Raw genomic sequence first — 22,793 nt, 5'->3', positions numbered from 1 at the left:
TGTTATCAAAAAAGCTTACTTATATGTTTTATTAATTTTTAAAATTAAAGGTGTAAAACCTATTTTTTTGGTTTTTATCTTTTTTTTAACTTTAAATTTAAATTTAATTGCGATTAAAACGTTTTCTAAACCGGTCCTAAACCTATCAGAGAATTAGTGATAAATAGTACTTGAAAAATTGATGTTGTGTGGATGAGTAGATTTAATCTTTATACCTACCAGGTGCGTCAAAGTGAATCATGTTTTATGGCTTTTTATAAAGTTTGTTCAATCCAAAATAGCGTCAGCAGCTAAAATCAGCAGACGTATTAGATTTCCATAAACGCCAGTATAAAAAATATTTTTATCAGTTATACGAGTATCACAGTACTACTCCTAAGAGTCAAATGATTTACGTTTTTTTTTTATTTTTCACATTTATCCGATTTTTATTTTAAATGATCAACTGAAAATACAAACATTCGTATTAGCACTGTTTACGTAATTTATTTCATTATTTCTTGTGTATGAGACTGGTCTGCATTTATTTAATTCTTATATAAACGGGATACATGCTATGCTTTTATTAACATATTGGGTAAATTTTTGATTTCAAATATTCTTTTATCTGCCGATAAAAGTTTGTCAAATAGTGTGAAAAATTATTAATTATTATTTTTTTACTGTTTAATTGGTGCAGCAAAGAAATATCAATCCTTTTCATAATTCGATGTCATAATACAGTCAAATCTCCATTAATGGACACCTCCGAATAACAGACATCTTTTCACAACGGACATTTTTGAAGGAACGTAAGAAAACCTATATTAAAATTTCCACCTCCCATTTAAACATGACAGAGTCGTTAATTCTTGAAGAAGCACGTAGTGGTTCTATTGCAACAAATAAAAATAGTTATTAATAATACGAGCGTTGTTTTTTTTAACATTTCAGTTTAAAACACGTTGCTATGGGAAGCGTGTTTTAAAATAATGTTTATAATTTAGGATCTAGAAATTAAAAAGAAGACTTAAAATCTTACCAAAAAAAAGCTAAACAATTAAAAAACGACTTAATTTGTTTACGAGTATTAGAATAATTTAACTATAGTCAAAACGCAGATTTAAATTAAAGATAATTTGATTTATTTAGATTTATTTTTTTATACCGATTCTGTCTGTTTTTTACTGTAGCTCAGTTATTAGTAAAATTGGACTTTAGATATTTTGTAGACGTTATTTATACTCTAGGACGTCTTTCAGGAAAATATTTTTAATTATACAGAGTGTCCCAAAAAATATGAATTCTTAATAATATTTTTTTAATGCTATGCTATTTTTTAATGCTCGTTAGGATGTTTTTCGAGTTTCTTGCATATCCCTAAAGTTTTTTTTAAAAATATAAAAATTCCAACGGTACCAATAGCTGAGCTACAGAAGACGGGACCTGAGCTGGGCCATCCTGTATTATCCTCTCGTTTGATTTAGTGATAAAGATTCAAATTATCTATCTACTTTGCTCACAGGTATCTACCTATACAGCGTGTTAGGGTAAGGTTTAGCAAAAATTTAAAGGTAGAAAGGCAAGACAAATCGATTAAGTAAAATTTCTGTACTTTCGGTTCACTTTGATAAAAACCATTGTGGTGGAATTGACTAACCTATTACCATGACAACTCATATAAAAGTTAATGCCAAGAGTACCCAATTTCCACCAAAATGGTTTTTATGAAAGTGAACCGAATGTAAATCAAAAAATCGTTCTGAAATTAAAGTCCTAAAGTTTAAGAACCGCTAAACTAGAATTATAAAAATTCGCGCAAATCTAATATTATCGACAAAACAGCTGAGTAAATTAACTTTTTGGTCTACTACGTTATTCTTCCATTTCAATTTGTGTTTTGTTATTAAATTTTACAAAAGTTTTAGTTTTTTGGATTTGAACCTCCCATACAAATAAACATGTTAACTATAATTTTAAAAAATTCTCAAAACGCGGCTCCATCTCCATTATGTTTTATGAAAAAATTAACTGCTAAATAAAGTACTATAAGCCACACAGTGGCACTCAACAGATGGCTTAATAAACATTTCTGAAGAAAGTACGCACTTTTTGGAAAAATGATATAAGGGTTTTTAACCCGTCTGATCATAAATTCACATACGAAATATTGCTAAGTCATTCCCTAACACCCTGTATTTTTTTAAAGCCAATAATGCTTTCTAAATTTGTTTAAGCTTATGCTAAACCAGATAAGATAATGATTTCATGCGATAGTACACAGTCATGTTGTTAACGTCTTCTCTAGGTTGGGCAAGTTCGAGGACAAACAAATGGCTTTTCCGGTTGATTAATTACTTTTGGACGATAACATAAAAGATCAAACTCACATTACGAAATTGAAATAAATAAGAGTAAGAGATTTTTTTAATCATAAGAAACATTGTTAGCAAATTTAAATTATAATATGAGACAATTAACCAAGTAACAGATGGTTATAATGGTGGAAAAAATATTACATTACTGAGTCAACCTTTTTTAATATTTACCTAATCGTTTTGCTTTAACAATAGAAAGCTATTAATTTAGGAAGTATTTAGATCGATTGTTCTTTTGTTATTTCTTATTGTTCCACAAATGACATTTAGTGGTAGTGACAAATTTTTGATTTATTTTTAATTATAGATTTTGTTTAAGAAAAAATGTTTTCGCCTCGTGCAATATAAAGCATTTTAAGCGTAATTATTTTATATTAATTTTTTGACTAAATCATTTAATTAAATAGACTAATTTACTTTAAAAAACTGATCGTTTACCAGCTTTTGCTGATAAACTTTTGTAGATAATTAGTTAGCAAAATGAAATAATGGAATGAAATTTTTAAATATGGAATAGGGTGAATTCTAGATACAGGTTGTCCCAACGATCTGAAAAATCACCATAACTATTTATTATTAGAGAAAATGACTTTTTTGTTTTTTAAAATTATAATAGCTGCGCTTTTGGTGTATATTCCTAAAAGATTGCGGTATATATACAGGATGTTCCAATACTTAAAAAACACAGACGTTATGTTTTTTCAAATGGAACATCCTAAATTTTATTTCCTTTTTGGATGTAGCTTTTAATACTGATGATTTTAATCTCAACTTTTATTGGTCGATTCTGCTCAGTTTTTGAAATAATTTGATTTTTTTGACATAAACACGTTTTATTTAAAAATGTATTACACAAGAAACGTTGAAAAGTAGGACTTTCACCACTTTAAGGGGCAAAGTTCAAACTTAACTCTGTGTCAACAGTTTAGCGTATTACAATTAGAAACATATAAAAATTAAGAAGTTTGTTAAAAGTTGAAAAACTTAAATGGAATAGTCTATTTTTTGTTCTTGCCACTCAAACATCATTAAATTGTCTATCTAAAAACATTAAGTTTCAAAAGCCTAAAGTTAATAATTAAAAAGATATTTCACTTTAAAAGTTAATTTGAACAACAATGTTCACTATTTATGAGCACTATTGTTACCATAGTATATATCATAACCATAGCAACTCCACCACAGACCATTTGTCGGAAGTTTATATGGGGATTTAAAAATTCGCCAAAAATGAAAGTTTTTGTTATTTTATTGTAATAAATAGCAAATAATGGCTTAGGTGTAACATTAAAGTCATTATTATCATAAAATTTCACCGTTTGACTACTGAAACAATAGTTAATAATTTGTTGAATGTTTAAAGTTAAATATCCTTTTAGTAATCAGCAAAAGACACTTAACTGTTAATGTTTTTAGAGAGGCAATTTAATTTTAGATTAAAAAATAAAAATTGGATGTTAGATTTAAAATTTTTAAGTTATTCAACTTTCAATAAACATCTTCATTTGTTAACTTCTTGAATGCTATAAGCTAAAAAAATAATATATTCTTGAAATTTGAACTTTCATCTTTAACGTTCTGCTTTTCTGAGATTCTTCGTTTTTATGTAATGACTTTTTTTAAAATGCGTGTTTTTGTCAAAAAATCAAGTTATTTCAAAAACAAAGCAAAATCGACTAATAACAATTTAGCTAAAAAACATCTGAGTTAAAAGTTAATCCAAAATTGCAAAAAATATAGGCTCTTCCACTTAAAAAACATAAGTTTGGAAACACTCTGTATACTTGAAAATAATTTTAAGTGAGTCAGGGGGTTAGTATATTACGGCCTTTGTAAAAAAAAGATTAATTTTGTAACATTTAAAGGTCAATAATGGATTTTTTCACACCCTGTGAAAAAATGAAACAACAGTAATAAATAAATAAGTATTTAAAGAGCGTAATGCTGTATATATTTTTTATATTGAGATTTTTCTATTAAATTCACGAATCCTTTATTGGACGTGATGTTCGGACAAAACATTGCACTCAACTTTCCTTGTTAAATTTCCCAATGATGATATTAACTCGGTAAATTGATACAGACAGCGGCGCCTTGTGAAATGAAAGCTATTGATCCAATAAAAAATGGACTTTGCGTCTTCATATTTTCCCATTAAATTTATTACCAAATGAAATATTTCCTAGCATTATAAACCCTATGTAAAAAAATGGTTTTTTAAGTTTTACCGGATTTAATGAATTTAATTTTAAATTAATAGTCTATCTGAGTTTGGTATCAAGAATAATTTTCTGAACCATAAATTCATAACTTTGATCTCGTTTAGTAATACGAGTAAACTAGTGGTACAATAAAATAAAGAAATGGATTATTTTATACTGCTGGGAAGCCAGAGTTTTAATTACAAAACAAGAATTCGGGTTGACCTATTCAAATAAAATTAAGGATTGCGAAATGTAGGAAGTACACTTACGCCAAAGTTTTATTGTTTTATTGTGAATTAATTGACCTTTTTAAAAAAAACATACACTATTTGTAACTTTGTGTTTTATTTCTCTTCAGATGCATACGGGGTGTCTCAGCAATGTGAAAAAGTCCATTACTGACCTTTAAATGTTCGAAAATTATTTTTTTTTACGAAAGTCGTACATACTAATCCCACGACTCACTTAAAATTATTTTCAATTATACAGCGTGTTTGCGAAATCAGTTACGACACAAACTTGTGTTTCTAAATGAAACAATAACCTATATTTTTTGCATTTTTGGATGTAGTTTTAAACACTAAGCTAAATTGATATTGGTTAATTTTGCTTTGTTTTTGAAATAACTTGATTTTTTGCCAAAAATTTGCATTAAAAAAAAATCATTACATTTAAACCAAGAATCTCAGAAAGTAGAACTTTCACTATTTTAGAGAAGAAAATTCAAACTTCAAGGACATATTATTTTTATTACTTACTGCACTCAAGAAGATAAAAATGACGATGTTTATTGAAAGTTGAATAACTTAAAAATTTTAAATGCAACATCCATTTTTTTATTTTTGCACCTGAAACATCTTTAAATTACATTAACAGTGAAGTGTCTTTTGCTGATTATTCAAAGGATATTTAACATTAAACATTAAAAAAATTATTAACAATTGTTTCAGTTGTCGAAAAGTGAAATTTTCTGCTAATATTAACTTTGATATTATCCTTATTTGTCATTTATTAGAGTAAAATAACCAAAATTTTAATTTATGACGAAATTTTTAAATTCTCATATAAACTCCAATAAATGGTCTGTGGTGGAGTTGCTATGGTTATGATATGGTTCATGTATAATGTGCATTGTTGTTGAAATTAACTTTTTAAGTGAAATATCTTTTTAGTTATAAACTTTAGGTATTTGAAACATTATGTTTTTAGATAAACAATTTAATAATCTTTGAGAAGCAAGAACAAAAAATAGGGTGTTTCATTTAAGTTTTTCAAGTTACTCAACTTTTAAAAAACTACTTAATTTTTCTATGTTTCTAATTGTAATGCGCTAAGCAAATGAAACAGATTTAAGTTTGAACTTTTCCCGTTAAAGCGGTGAAAGTCCTACTTTTCTACTATTCTCCGTTTTTGTGTAATAAATTTTTAAATAAAACCTGTTTTTGTCAAAAAAATCAAATTATTTCGAAAACTAAACAGAAACGACCAATATAAGTTCAGATTAAAATCATCAGTATTAAAAGCTACGTCCAAAAATACAATAAAACGTAGGGTGTTTTCCTTGAAAAAACATAACTTTAGGGTTTTTTTATACCGGAACTGTATATATACCGCAAGACTTTAGAAACATACTGCAGAAGCGCAGCTATAATCTGAGAAAAAAGAAAAAGTCAATATCTTTAACAATAAACAAGTTATGCAGCTTCTTCGAATTGTTGGGGCACCCTGTATCTGTGGTGTGTGTAATAAAAATAAACCACTAAAACAAATCATTGAAGTGAGGTTTAACACCTGAAAAAATGAAACTAGAATATGTAGTTTTTGTCTTGACAAGATGACCCTTTTTCATTTTATTATATTATTTTTCATCAATTTTGGCTGTAAATACAGACTGATCCAGAAATACTGAGTCTGTTGGCAACACTGGACTTAAATTTTTAAGGTTACTAATGGAATACGCTTCTAGTTAACAACAATTTAACATTCTTGTGGGGTTGTACGTCAAATAATTGTCAAGAAAAATCAAATTCGGTTGCAATGTTACAAATTACAAGCACAAACACTTTCAAATGTGTTGCCAACAGACTCAGTATTTCTGGATCAGTTTGTAGTTATTTTTATAACAAGTACCGAATGTGATGTTTTTGCGGACGAATTATTACTGAATAGCAAATGAGTTCGTAAAAACATTTTAGGTACGTGACATTTGGGCTACATTAACCTAAATAATCCGCAGAAGTTACTCATTTTAAACTTGAATGAGTTTCTAAAACAGATATTTTTGGGAGCGTATATATAAAACAATTTTTTGTTGCAGCATTCCTAACGATATACCTCTCAGGGTTTGGCATCACCGCGGGTGCTCATAGATTATGGTCACATAGGGCTTACAAGGCCAAATGGCCACTTAAGATACTTCTACTCATCTTATTTACGATTACGGGTCAGGTGAGCAATTTTTTTTTATTTTGAAAATGTCTGAAAAAATTGAATTTTAATGGAATTTGATTTTCTCCGACTTTGAGGTTAGACTGGTAAGTTATGAGTAGGTATGGCACACTTCAAGGTCAGGTCTCAAAGCTTATACATTATACAGGCAGTTCTACTAGTAATGATAGTTATCTGAAAATTTGTATGCAACCATAATCTCTCAGGTCCTGCTCGATTAAAATATTTTGAAAATGGCGACACTTTCGGATATACAAGAAGTCGCTATCAACTTCCTTATTTTAAGTGGAAAGCTATATAATTTTAATGTGTTTTTGGATTACTAGAGTTATTTTAAGATAGTTTTTATAAGCTGTCTCTATATACCTAAATTCAGCTGTTTACGGACATTTACGAGTAGCTATTTTTTTTGGGTATACACCTTCCAGTTCAACAATCGATAATTCCGCCATTTTGAAAATTTTGAAAATATTTTTCAGCTCATTTGAAAGAGGAAGCCTAGATCTTTCCCTTGGTGCTTTCACATTAAGAAAAAATGATCAAGAACCTTCTATTCTTAGAGTTAAATTTGCACTACTTAAAGCACCCATGACTCATTTTTTTCAAATAAAATGCCAACAGTTTTATTTCACTAAATCGTAGAGAATTCAATTCTGCAACGATCTGTATTAACATTCCCTATACTTATGTTTAATAGTTTTCAAGTTACAATAGCTTTTCTTATACGTTGCCAAGGAAACGACAGAAATTAAGATTTTTCAAACTAACATTCAAATAATTTATTTTGTTTTCACCGGACGTACAACACAGTTTTGAACAGAATTTGTCGTCTGTTTAATCAGCAATGCTTTCTTGGCAAACGTTGCAAAAATAGCTGAGGTTAGTAAGAAATTTTCCACAATGTCAAAAAAACCAACATAACTTGAAAATTATCACAGATAGTTATAGGGAATGCTAGTACAGGTCGATTCAGAAAAAAATTCTCCTCCATCTAGTAAAATAAAAATTGAGACATTCCATTTGAAAAAATTAATTTTGGATACTTGAAGGTATCCAAACTTAACCTTAAAAATTCTAGGTTTATTAACTTTTAATCAACTCAACTAATCCGAAAACGCAGTGAAAAACATAACTTTCCATTTAAAATAACAAAGTTGATGGCGACTTCCGGTATAACCGGAAGTGTCACCATTTTGAAAATATTTTCATTGAGCAGAACTTAACGAATAATGGCTGAGTACCCACTTTCAGATAAATATCTTTACTAGAACCTTCAATACTTCTAATGAGGGTTTAGACAGAACAGCCCATATGTCGTGGGAATAAATGTTAGTATACGGGTGACCTAGGGGTGCGTAATCGGTCTATAACTTTTTTGTTACTTGAAATATTACCATTCCGTTTTTATTATTTGGTAGATCGACTTAAAGTCCACAAACTAATAATATTTTTATTATTCACAGGGTGTTGTATACAGGGTGGTAAACCAAAGTTATATTTTTTTAAATGGAACCCACTTTTTTGCATAATTAAATTCTACACAAAAAAATAATGTAACCTTGTATACATTATTATAGGTTTTTCTCTTTTTGTTTCGGAATTATTCAACTTTTTTTTATAAAAAAACACCATTTTTTAAAAAATACCTGCGTAGTCGCATATAAATATTTTTCGCTAAATTTGTAACACAAATACTCAGAATATTCTTTAGTTTGGAAACAGTGGAATTTTACTTTAAACTCGGAAATAATGTACAGGGTGTAAAAAACGCAAAAAGTTGAATAACTCATTTTTTTAATGGAACACCATGTATTTCTTTACACGTATCGATAGCATTTTTTATAAGCATTCTAACAACGATAAGCGGTTTGTATAGCAAATTACAAATATATCTTAAAGTGTTAAAAAATGTTTTTCTTTTTTTATTTCTTTTATTAATAATTCTTGATGAGTAAAATTCATTTTTCTACTTCGGTTTCGTATTGAGGTCATTATGATACGCGATTTGCAAACTGTCAGTGGCAATCGGCACCTGTTTCAAGTGCATAATTTAATCAAATTAATCAAATACGAACTTTTAGAGGCTTTTGTACCAGCCCTGATATGTGTGTGGTCCTTTCGAACACCTTTGGAGTCATGTACAAACATAATTTCAAAAGCCAGTGCAAGTAAGTAATTTCAGATCTTATTATCCTTCGGCCAATTTTCAAATTCCACGTATTTGCCACAAAAGCCCGTATTTGTTAAGGGATACATTGGAAAACGTCTTGGAGATTTTTACAATACATTTGTACAAATAAACTAATGACGGTCTAAATTATTAATTTCATTTCATTATCTGCGCGCAAATGCTGTCAACTGCCACAAAGTTCCCTAAATTTCGAAATTAATATTAATTTTTTGGTACAAAAAGTACCAAGTAGAAAAAAATACTGTATATCACGTTTATAAGGCACTTTGTCGCACTTGCTCTATTATGAAATGCGTCTCATAAAACTTGAAGCATAATATACTATTATGTATCTAGTACCTATCAAAAAATAAATTACCATTTGATTTATCAAATTCTAGAATAACAAATTTTCTTGTACCTAATAAAATACGTTTTTTAAAAAATCTCGACAAATGTTTTAAATTTACTATGCAAACAGTATATAAATAGATACGTGTAATAAAATACATGGTGTTCCATTTGAAAAAAATGAGTTAATCAACTCTTTGCGTTTTGGCACATCCTGTACATTTTCTGCGTGTTTTAGGTATAAGTTGACTATTTGCTAAAACTCCAAGATATTCTGCGTTTTTCTATGGCAAATTTGTCGGAAAATAGTATTGGCGACTTTGTAGTGCTTTTTCAAAATTTGGTCTTTTCTATAACGCAAAGTTGAATAATTCCGAAACGAAAAGACATAGACCCATAACAGTGTATATAAAGTTACATTATTTTTTCGTGTAGAATGTAATTATGCAAAAATATATGGGACGTTTCATATAAAAAATATAACTTTGGTTTACCACCCTGTATGCAACACCCTGCGTATAATAATAATATTTTTAGTTTATGTATTATAAGTCGATCTATCAAATATTATTTATTAGCTTTTATTAATATGTTTATTAAAAGCTTAGGAACTATATGTCCTCTGGCAGCTCGAATAAAGCTTTTAGAAAACAAGCAAAAGTTAATCTTGATAAGTGGCCGTTTTATAAAAAAACTAGTTTATTTGAATTTATTCTTGATTGTAAATAGATTACCAGTTTTCTAGAATTTCTTATCCAAGTGTGCATTGTGTAAGGTTCTTACCCCCAATTTAATCGATCTGCATTCAAATACCACATCCACACGCATTAACAAATTTACGACAATGGTTTCGACCATATATTTAATGACCCAGTAATGTAATAATACGTCACTTTTTACTCGATTTGAAACTCATTATCAAGTACAGCAAATTACTTTCCACATCGATCTATTTTAATGACACAATTCGGTGTAAAATACAATTACTGGGAAAATATCGGGCTTTATTTTGTAGACATTGGTGAATAGGTAACAAATTCCTGGAAAATGGGAATAGTCCATCAACAATGATTAACACGAACAAATAGCGGTTGCTGTCAACAGGCGAATCTGGTTTGTGCTGGTTTGGATTTAATTGAAAATCGTTTTCACATGTTTTGTCATCAAGGAAAATTTTACTTTTAAACTCAACAATAAATAATAAATAAATAGTTTTTGTTAAACTATGAAAAAAACATGATAGTTCAATTGTACGAAATATTTAATTATGAATACTGGTCTTGTTTCACTTACTAGAATTGACAGTGGCGTGTATTATTAATTAAGCATACGAGTACCTACATACACTTACACTTTGCGTGCTTACACATGGTGAAAAATTAAGTTTGAAGGATTAATGATCAAGCGGAAAAAGTACTACAGAACCAGGTGTAAAAATTTACTTTTCGATAAATAACACAGACAAAGGACACATCGACATAATTTCCCATTTTGTTTAAAAATCTTTAATTTGCTGTTATAACCAAACTTATAATAAAATTAAATTACCTACTGTTTGTTTGATGGTAAAATAAAATTTTATCGTCTAGAGACTCATGCTTAATAACTATCATTATTTTTTTGACGTCTATAATTTATAATCAAAATAACTCAGTGATGGAATAAAAACTCAAGGATGAAATAAAATTTTGTATTGTACAGGGTGCTGCATTTTGGATGTCCGAATAGGGGATCTCCGAAACAAAGTGACACATTTTTGGGTCCGTTTTTTTGAGAAAATAATTTTGGTTGAAACCGCATTCCGCTATCATCTTTTGTTTTCGATTTATAAACAAAAGTTTAGCAGAATAAAAAAAACTATAAAAGATACACATTTGAAACAAAGGCACTTTTTTACGGAAAATTTAATAATGTTAACAGCGGTTTTTTTGAATCATTCGTTTAGCCGTAATAGCATCAAGTTTTATTTTTTTAAATAGGAATCATAGTTGGCAATGACATTTTCGAAAAGCATATTTTTTTCTGAACTGAAACCCATATAAATGCAATTTGAAAAATTTGATCCAGTAATAATTTATATGCTGTTTTTGAATTAATTAATGTTTAAAAAATCATTAAATTAAAAATACTTGTTAGGTAATAAAATTTTCATAGTTTTTATTGAAACTCCAAAATTTTTTGATGACCTACTATACTAAAGAAAAAGCGAAGTGTTATGTTTTCTCTTTAATATTTAAAAATAATTTACTACACAAATAGACGAATCAAATCAGAAAAAATAAACTTTCTAAAAACATCACAGCCACCTATGATTGCTATTTAAAAAAATAAAACTTTTAAGTTATTACAGCTAAACGAATGGTTAAAAAAATCGCTTATAACATTATTAAATTCTCTGTAAAACGTGCCTTATAATAGTTATAATGTCTTTGTTTCAAATGTGTACCTTTTATAATAAGGAAGATATGACTTTTTTTAAATTTCGCTAAAATGCCAAGTTTTATTAAATCAAAAACAAGAAAAAAAAACGAGAATGTGTCGTGTACAGCACCCCGTACACCACTATAAAATTCACTATTATCTTCTCAAGCCCTCGAATATAAAATAAAATTTTACCACTTTGTATAATAAATAACTAGTACTCAATTGTTAAAAATACTTTTGTTTAATATGAAGTGCACAAAATAAGTATGAATATTTATTTTAAAATTAAAATTAACCTGATAATTAATTATACAATACATTTTACAAAACTATTTTCTTAACTTTGTTGTAGATTTTTTGAGTGCTTTAATTTAATTTAATTTTTATTCCCGACCTAGTAGGTACATAAATATCAGTCGGTCTCGCGCCACTAGAAATATTCAAGACCTAGATAACGACGTTAAGCGTAGCTTGTGTGACCTAAAAGCATATCGATTTTAATTTTTTTATTATTCACAAATAATTTGGTTTACTTTACACTTTCATTAATGCACGAAAGTTTCTACAAACACTGTCACAACTCACGCTGATTGCGCGATATCGATCTTACAAAAGTAATGATTCGACTGTTGTTTCAAAAACATTGCTACTATGGTTTTTGTCTCAAAACCACAATACAAATTTTCGTTTGTTATTGTAACACTTTTGTGTTAGCACAGATAGTGTACCATAAAGATTGCGAAGGAGTTTTAGTTGTATGTCGAAATGTTATTCAGATATTATATTTTTTCAATTATACCAACTATTTAGAAAAGAAAAAATCATACAACTAGATTCGATGTCATAAGATACAGAGTGATCCAGGGGTGCGTGCATGCTCTATAACGTTTTTTCTATGCAAGCTATCAATTTGGATTTTTTTTAAACGATGGGTCTTACAATAAGGCACATTCTAAAAATATTTTAATTTGTATACAGGCTGTTCCAAAATAAAATACCCAACTAAGTTCTGTTATTTTAAATGTAAACCTCAAATTTTTCTTACATTTTTGAAATCGTGACCGAATTGTTCATATAACGCACCCAGTTTCTTAGATTTATCTGTCAGTTTTTGATTTATGTCATTTTATGTGTGAAAATAGAGTCGTGCATCGACAGAAAAATTCATAACTTCAAAACCATTCAAGACAACTTAACTAACTTTTTTCCACTGGATTTCCGAAGCATTAGCGCATCTTTTGCAATGAAAACGAACCCGAAGTCGATATTCCATCGCCTACTACGATCTTCTGAAAATGACAAATTACAAATAGCAATAACTCGATTTTTTTAAATGCAATACCCTATATTTTATTGTACCGTTGCATGGCATTCTTTATGAGCTTTTTGTCAATATAGTGTTTGTGTGGTCTAATTTGTAAAATTCGTAAGAGTTTTGTGAAATAAGAAATATTGAAAGGTTTTTTTCGAAAAAAAAAATCAGTAGGCCGTTATAAATTTATCACCCCTTTACCATTTTGAAAGAAGAACAGAAAACAATGTAAAAGTTTCCAGACAAGGCTATTTACAAAAAATGCTTAAATAGGTCACCATCGTGTTCTACACAAGCTGCTATTCTTCTGGTAAATGAACTCCGACCTCTAGCAAGTAAGCAACAGAATTACAGAAGTTGAATGCTTCCTAGAGTTCGGATCTCATTTACTAGAAGACTAGCAGCTTGTGTGGAACGCAATGGTGACCTATTTGAGCTTTTTTTATAAGTAGACTTTTTTTAAAAGTTTTACATTGTTTCTGTTTATCATACTTTCCTGTTTTTATAAAGACTACTAAAATTGTTTTCTTGTAATGTACGTCTGTTTCTACTACAATTTACAATTTGTTAAGAAATATTCTTTTAGTAGTAGGCGATGGAATGTCGATTCCGACTTCGTTTTCATTGAGAAAGATGCACTAAAGCTTGAGGAATTGATTGGAAAAAGTTGGTTAAGTTATCTTAAATGGTTCTGAAGTTATAAATTTTTCTGTAAGTCTTTGCACGACGCTATTTTCACAAATAAATTGACATAAGTGGAATACTATGACAGATAACTCTAGTGTTATATCAACCGGGTGTGTTATATCAACAATTTACTTACGATTTAAAAAATGTAACAAAAATTTGAGGTTTCCATTTAAAAAAAACCGAATTTAGTTGGGTATTTGATTTTGGAAGAGCCTGTATATAAATTAAAATACTTTTAGAATGTGTCATATTGTAAGACTTATCATTTAAACATTTATTAGCTTACATAGAAAAAAAAGTTATCGAGCATGCACGCATCCCTGGGTCACCTCTATGTAATTTTTTCACAGTTTTTAACACTTGTGTTCTTTATTTTAGAGGCATGTCTACGTCTGGGCATTGGACCATCGAGTTCACCACAAATACAGCGAAACCGACGCCGATCCACATAATGCGAAACGCGGTTTTCTGTTTTCACACGTCGGTTGGCTTGTTCTAACCCCTCATCCTGATGTTGTCGAAAAACGAAAAGCCGTCGATATGAGCGACTTGGAAGCCGATCCGCTCATAATGTGGCACAAAAAGTAGTAACAAACACAAAAATTCGAGGGGTAAACCGCAAGCCAAATTTTGTACAATTTTGCTTTGATTATCCCTGATTTTCTCAAAATATACCCTAATTTTTTAAAATTATTTCCCGTGAATTAAATACCTACTACCTGTTCGTTGCAGATTGTTCTTCATTCTTTCATAATTTTATTACCAATATATATTTTTTACTTTGTAATATACAGGCTGATTCTTTTAATTAGGGCCTACATTAGGAACTTTTTAACTTCAAATATAGCTAAAGCTTTAAAATTTTGTATACAATCTAAATCGAGCATTCTGACTTCAACTAAATTATTTTCAAAGTGGCTGAATTTTCGGAACTATGAGAAATTGGTGTCATCTTTAAAATTTCAAATAGTAACTACATATTTTTATTGCATTTTTGAATTCGCCTCTCAAAACTGAGTAAATTGTAGTATAGTTGTTAATACTTATCTGTCATAGTTTTTGACGTAAGTATGTAATTTTTTTATACAAATTTTCATTTGCAATAAGTGAATTATTCTGTTTGCATTTGATAGCCAAAGACTCAAAGGATCTTCTCACGTCTTGAAGATTGTCAACTGTCAAATTGCAAGGCTACTATGATTTTTTGAAGATGATGATTAAAACATGAAAACAGTTTTTTTTAATTGGAATGACTCTGTTTTTTTAATGGCAATCTAAAGAACATCAATTTTTATGCACGCTTTTATTAACATTTTCTATATCTATCTTTTACAGTTTTTGAAATAATCGCAAAAACAAAATTTCAGTTCATTATTGTAATTTTTAATGGAGTAAACTTTCGAAAAATACTATTAACCAAAAAAAATGTTTGATTTGTTCACTATTTTCATTTAAGAATAAGTTCAAAATTCGATGCCAAACTGATTGAGTTCTTTTACATAATTCACAAAGCTATAATAAACCATAATTATAATATTATTGTTTTATTGTTTATTTCATAATGAACCAGATGAAAACTAAACAAAATCTTGAAGTTTGATAATTGTTGACCATTTTGCAAGGTCTACTTGATTAACTATGAAAATTACGAAGTAAGTTCGATTTTTAGTGATTTTTATCAAAAACTCTATTGGATGTATTGATTGATCAAAGTCACCGTAAACATCGAAGTTGTTTCGATTGCCGTTAAGACAATAGAGCCGTTCCATTTGAAAAAACTGAATTATAGCAGTTTTTTGATAACCATTTTGAAAAACTCATACTAGCCATGAATTTTGACATCATAATTTTGAAAATTTTAAAAGACTCTTCAAACCTTTGGTTACCGAATACAAAAAAAAATTATTCATTTATCGCAAACGGTTCTCATAAAATAAAAATTGGGACATCCCATTTGGAAAAATTAAGATATGGGTACTTGAAGTTATCCAAACTTCACCTTAAAATTTTTGGGTTTATTAACTTTTTTTCCAATTTTGGAAAACACTAGAAAACAGATATAGGCTTTCTCTTTTAATTCTCTAATTGTGATTTCGAAATCTCTACAACTAAGAAAGTTTTTTTAAATGATAAGTGCAATTCCAAAAATTTTCAAAAAAATTTAAATATTTCGAAAACAGGAAAGCTGATAAAAATTTTCTTAAATTAACTCTACTAATCCAGAAACGCAGTGAAAAACGTAGCTTTCTATTTAAAATAAGAAAAGTCATAGCAACTTCCGGTATAACCGGATGTGCCGCCATCTTGAAAATATTTTCATTGAGCAGAAGTCAACGGATTATGGCTGAGTATCAACTTTCAAATAATTATCTTTCTTGGAACTTTCAATACTTCTAATGTGGGGTTTAGACGGAACACCGTGTATAGATTGTATTCTTTTTCATCATTCAATTGTAGACCATATGCCGAAGCTCTATCACCGCAGACATGTTGCCGGTAGGGCACACAGAATCTCAATTTGCGCATGCGCACTGTTGGAAGATTTTCTCTGATTTCTCTTGATTTCCTGGGATTTCCCCTGATTTTGTACACTGATATCCCCTGCGGTTTACCCCTCGTAAAAAATTAACAATTTTAACTTGTGATTTTAGATTATATCCACCACTATTTTTCCTGTTCGTTATTTTTCTACCAGTTTTTACCCCCGTGTATTTTTGGAACGAAACAATTTGGAATTCGTTTTGGGTGAATTTTAACGCCAGATTTTGTATCACTTTAAACATCGCATTTTTCGTGAACAGCGTTGCGCATATGTGGGGCCAGAAACCTTACGACAGGTATTTATTAAAGAAAAAAATATTCAAATCTTTTGTAAAGTTGGTTTCCAGATATATAAGTCCAGTGGAAAATTTAGCAGTGTCTTTGGCAGCGTTGGGTGAAGGTTGGCATAACTACCATCACGTCTTCCCATGGGATTACAGAACTGGAGAACTTGGAAATAGCTACAACCCATCTACCACGTTTATTGATTTCTTCGCAAAAATTGGATGGGCTTACGACTTGAAATTCGCTTCGAATTCGATGATTGCAAGAAGAGCGAAGAAAAGTGGCGATGGAAGTCACATTTGGGGTTACGGAGATGCAGATATAGAAAAAGAAGATTTAGAAGAACTGAATAAAATGGAGGATTTTAACTGATTAAAGTCAATGCCAGTAAACAGTATTAGCCAGTATAAAATAATCCCTAGAGTTTTTGTCAGTTGCTTTTTTAGCTGAATTTTTAGTGCTGTTCTTTTTTGAAAAATTTACAAAGCCAAACGGTGCCATTTAGGCAGCAATGCTTTTGAAAGTTTTAGTTTTGAGTCACAAAGCCAACAATAAAGTTTACTTACTTACTTAAACATTCTTGAACCGGTTTTTTAAATCCAGTTCAACTTAAAATGTTTTGTGACTTTATTTTACTTACAGCCACAGTTGTATGGTGGGGTTGATTCAAGGAAATCTTGCAATGAAATCGGAATTAGAATAAGTGTTTCCTTGAATGCGCCAGTGACTTACATAATTTGTTTTTGTTTTCTTATTAGATTTATGGTGTTTTTTGTTAAGTCTGAACATACCTATATAATATAATAAAAAAGTTTGAAAAACAATTTTTTTGTTTCTTTATAGTCAAATAGTGCATTATCTGTTTTAAAACTATGGAAAGGCCAACATTTTCTCTCAAATTTAGCTGTTATGCACTTCAAAAAAATAATAGGTAATGTAATTTATACTTTAATAACTATTTTACAATTTAATTAATCTTACATAAATAATCTTAATCTTAAATAATTTATTAAAATGCGACGTTGGCGTTTTTATAGTTTTAAAACTGCTAATACTAAAATTATGTTTTTACAATTATATCCCAAAAACTAGTATTGCTACCAAATAGTTTATAATTATAATTTTTATACAATACAACTTCAAAACATCATTTAGCATCACTGTTTTGGAATAATCTTATAAATCTTAAAATTTAATATATTCTCATTTTATTAATTTTTATTATAAAAAGGGTAGAAAAATTCTGAAAAAAATTATATACATAGAGAAAAAGAACAAACACAGACTCATTGCGTACATGAAATTAGTACATGGGGTGTATAAGAAATACACGTGTTAATTTTAACAAACAGAGCTTAACAAATAAAAAAAATTTTTTTTTTTGTAATTTTTCAGTAAATGTTTCGACAATACTTAAAATTTGGAAAATATAATATACTGAGACATGTACGCAGTGACGTTGTGGTAGAAACGGACAATTTGGGCAATTTAAACAATTTAAAACAACGATGAGAATTGTTGCTATTAATACAAACTAATTATTAAACACTCGTTTACACAAAAGTAAGGAAGAAAACAGTAAAAATAATAAATAATAATTTTAGAAAATGTTATATAAAAAAAATTGTACTTGATGAGTTTTAGTCCACTTAATGACTTAAAGTCCACAAACTAAAAATATTTTTTTTATACACAGGTGTTGTATACAGAGTGGTGAATCAAAGTTACATTTTTTTTGTTATTTGTCATTAATTCATTAACGTTAACACAACAGTAGATTGTTTAATAAATAAAGGAAAGTGATTGATCAATCAAATTTTTACGAACTAGAAAACTCTCTTCATACGCGTTTAACACGCACTTTTTCGTGTACTTCACTTTATAAAAATTTTAAAGTTTATTTAAATTTTATTGAACATATATACAACAATTTATTTCGCAAAAATCGTACAAATTTTACAAATCAGATTCCACAAACCGTATAATATAAGGTGTTGCATTTTAAAACCGAATTTTGCCATTTTCTAATTTGTCATTTTTAGAAAATCATAGTTGTACACTTAACATTTGTTAATAAATTGAATGAATAAAAAAAGTGTTTCTTAATTATGGGTTAAACAATGTTATCAATTTCTATTAAGTACACGAAAAAGATTTTTTTATAATTTTATCATTATACAGGGTGATTTTTTTGGGGCTTACATTACTAACTTTTTACCTTCTAATACAACAAGAGTAGTAAAATTTTGTATATTATTCAAATCGATCATTCCGAATTCTACTAAATTATTTTCAAAATGGCTGAGTTTTCGGAAGTATGAGAAATTGTCGCCTACTTTGGAATTTTAAATAGTAACCATTTTTATTGCATTTTTCATTTCACCTTCTCAAACTGAGTAAATTTACCTAAGTTGTTGGTACCTATCTGTCATTGTTTATGATATATTTAATTTGTTTCTTAAAACTTTCATTTTTAAGGGTTTGTTTAAAATATCACAGCCTTTGAACTCTGCGATAAGTAAATAATTTTTTCTGTGTTTGATAACCGAAGTTTCAAAGTCTTCTAGAATTTTCAAAATTGTCAATTGTCAAAATACATAGCTAGTATAATTTTTTCAAAGTGGTTATCAAAAAACTGCTATAACTCAGTTTTTTCAAATGGAACGACCCTATTTTCTTAACCGCAGTCGAAAAGACAACGATATTTATGGTGACTTTTATCATTATCAATACGTCCTATACCTATCTCTTACAGTTTTTGAAAAAATACGGATTTTACTTCGTAATTCTTATAGTTAGTCAACAATTGTTAAACATCAACATTTTGTTTAGTTTTTGGCTGGTTCACTGTCGAATAAGCAGTAAAACAATAATATTTTATTATAACAGTGAATTATGTAATGAAACTCAGTCAGTCTGTCATCGAATTTTTCTTCTTGAATGAAAATGGTGAACAAATCGAACATTTCTTTTAATTAATAGCACACTTTTATCGTATTTTTCAAAAGTTTACATAATTAAAAATGAAAATAATGAGCCAAAATTCTGTTTTTTCTGATTATTTCAAAAACTGTAAGAGATAGATGGATGTTAATAAAAGTTGCATAAAAATTGATGTTCTTGAATGTTATTGGAAAAACAGGGTCGGTCTTACAATTTGACAGTTGACAATCTGATAGATAGATGGATGTTAATAAAAGTCTGCATAAAAATTGATGTCCTTGAATGTTATTGGAAAAACAGGGTCGGTCTTGCAATTTGACAGTTGACAGTTGATAAGGATTTTGGTTTTCAAATATAAAAAAAATTATTCACTTATTTTAAACAGTTCAAGGGCTGTGATATTTTAAATGAACCCCTGGAAATGAAAATTTTAACAAAAAAATTGACATACGTCAAAAACTATGATTGATTAGTACTAACAACATTACATTTTACGCAGTTTCAAGAGGCGAATTCAAAAATGCATTAAAAATAGGTAATTACGATTTAAAATTTTAAAATTGTAGTTTCGAAAATTCAGCCATAGTGAAAATAATTTAGTTGAAATCAGAATGGTCGATTTGGATCGTACACAAAATTTTAAAGCTCTACCTCTATTAGAAGTTAAAAGAATGAGCTTGCATATTATAAGCATTTCTTCACTACCGAGTTGGTGCGCCAGTTTTTGAGCACCTCTATAAAAATGAATAATTTATCATAATTAAGTTTCTTCATTTCCTGTTAAAATTTAATTTAATTGTGGTTTAATTAATTATACCATTGAGAAATTGGTTAAGCTTATACATATTTTTAAAGCTGTTTTAGAGCTACAAAGAAATACCAACCACTATCGCATTTTCTCTAAATGTTAGTTGTTATAAATTATTCATACACTTTTATAGTTTCATTGTATCCTTATTTACAAAAATAAAGCGTAGGTTTTTGGGATGGATGAGAGGTTGGGACAGTCTGGATAATCCCACTTGTTAATTTTTGTATATATTTTGTGTTGCATAACAAATAACAGAAGTTTACAGTTATTGCTAAATAAAGAAAACTTTTGCTACTTTTTATTGACAGACAGGTAATCAATAATCATAGAATTAATAAAAAGTTTCTTTTTCCAGCATTTCATATTTGACTAGAAAATACAATGTGTTCAAAAATAATTGTTTACTACGTCAATTCAAATACAATGTCGGCAATAGTTCAAAAAATAGAGGGATGGCTGCCGGCGTCATTTGCCCGCGCAGCAGTTACGCTCTAGATCCATCACATGCATAACCTTTTACAATACAAAATTAATAATTGGACTAATTGTAATTAGTACAAAAATCTGACAAATTTTTGTTAGGTGTCCACCTGTAAATCAAAGTTGTTCTGTCTCCGGATTTTCTAATTTTTTGTTTGGTTTCTGTACTAATTAAAAACTGCGTAAACTTTGTGAATTTAATTTCTTGAAGCCTTGAAAAGAAAATGAAATTTTTGGTTTCTTGCTTTGTAAATAGTTGCCTATGGTATTTGTAAATGTGTTTTTATCTAGGTAAATTTTAATATTTTTTTATGTACGCGGTTATCTATGTTTGATAACAAACGTATCATTACCTTGAAAAATTATATAACATTGAAGGTAATTGAACACAATTTTGCCGAAAAAATTGTTTTAAAAATTTACACATTTTTGAAAGAATTGTACTCTTTATACAGGATGTGCCGTCTAAACCCCACATTAGAAGTATTGGTAGTTCTAATGATGATAGTTATCTGAAAATTTGTATACAACTATAATCTCTTAGGTCCTACTCAATGAACATATTTTTAAGATGGTTATACCGGAAGTCGCTATCAACTTTCTTATTTTAAATGAAAAGCTATATTTTGAATGCGTTTTTAGATTACTAGAGTTATTTTAAGGTAGTTCTCATAAGCTTTCCTTACACCTAAATTTAGTCGTTTCCGAAATTTTGAGGGTTTTCAATTTTTTTTTTGGATGTGCATCTTCCAGTTCAAAAATCTATAATTCTGCAATTTTTAAAAATTTGGAAATATTTTTTAGGTCATTGGAAAGAGGAAGCCTAGATTTTTCCAAATCCCAAATGTTTAAAGTTAGGTTTTCAGAACTTTAACCACCTATAACTCATTTTTTTCAAATAAAATGCCACAAGTTTAATTTCATTAAATCGTAGAGAACTTAATTTTGCATTCGGTATTAGTATTCCCTAGACTGATGTTTATTATTTTTCAATTTACAATAACTTTTTGTTGGGTTTGACAAACTCATTAAACATACAGGGTGTCTCAGCTAAGACTTTCGAGCCTGATATCTCAGACATTTGTCAACGGATTTTTATCAAATTTAAAATGCAGATATTTTAGAAGATAAAGATTAAAATCCAATTAATGCAAAAACTCAAGTCTTAAAAACGTAATTAGTAGATAACGAATGGGGGGACAACACAACACAACCTTGACCTTGAGTTTGACCCCGCCCATTTTCCCTCTCTTTCTTTCAAGGCCACTCGTTCTCTCTCTTACTTTTCAAGGCCAACCCCTCCCACTTCCCCCACCACTTCAAGGCCAAGGCATTATTGGACCTTGATGTTTTCAAGGTCAAGGTTATTCATGCTACTCCCCACTTTTGCAAGGCCAACAACTTCCCTCTTTACTTATCATTCAAGGTCACTGCAGCTAATATATATAGAATTCAATACAAATTCAAAAACAGTATCTAATAAGTATTTCTCAATATTAAAGTAGTAAAAAAAATGTGGTATCGTTTTACTTGTGAAGGTGTCATAATAGTGGAAGAAACGTGTTTCCACAACCAGTTAGGACACATATCTTTGGAAGGTGGTTGGGAACGTTTCTTTAATAGAGTGGTTGTGTGTGAACAGTGCAGCACTAAGGACATTTCTATTATTAATCCAGATGGGTGGAATAATTCTTTAAGTATTGACATTACGTGTAATGAAGAAGAATTCAAAGAGTTACTTAGAAAATATGGTTTCCTTTGTCATAAGTGTAAAACT

General features: G+C 29.0%; 1 protein-coding gene across 2 annotated transcripts in view; it reads left to right on the top strand.

Annotated features, from left to right (window-relative positions):
- Nucleotides 1-17,606, top strand: part of LOC656313 (acyl-CoA Delta(11) desaturase) — a 30,253-nt gene extending 12,647 nt beyond the window's left edge. Inside the window, exons 3-6 of one of the 2 annotated variants that reach the window (XM_962850.4) lie at nucleotides 6,879-7,009; nucleotides 14,335-14,540; nucleotides 16,608-16,793; nucleotides 16,845-17,606. In XM_962850.4, coding sequence (XP_967943.1) covers nucleotides 6,879-7,009; nucleotides 14,335-14,540; nucleotides 16,608-16,793; nucleotides 16,845-17,154 — 833 coding nt within the window. In that variant the 3' untranslated portion in view covers nucleotides 17,155-17,606. 2 annotated transcript variants of the gene reach the window in all.
- The last annotated feature ends 5,187 nt before the right edge of the window (nucleotides 17,607-22,793 follow it).

Source organism: Tribolium castaneum, chromosome 7 (genome assembly GCF_031307605.1).
Source record: "Tribolium castaneum strain GA2 chromosome 7, icTriCast1.1, whole genome shotgun sequence".
Classification (NCBI taxonomy): Eukaryota; Metazoa; Arthropoda; class Insecta; order Coleoptera; family Tenebrionidae; genus Tribolium; species Tribolium castaneum.
This window is presented reverse-complemented; position numbering and strand designations above follow the sequence as displayed.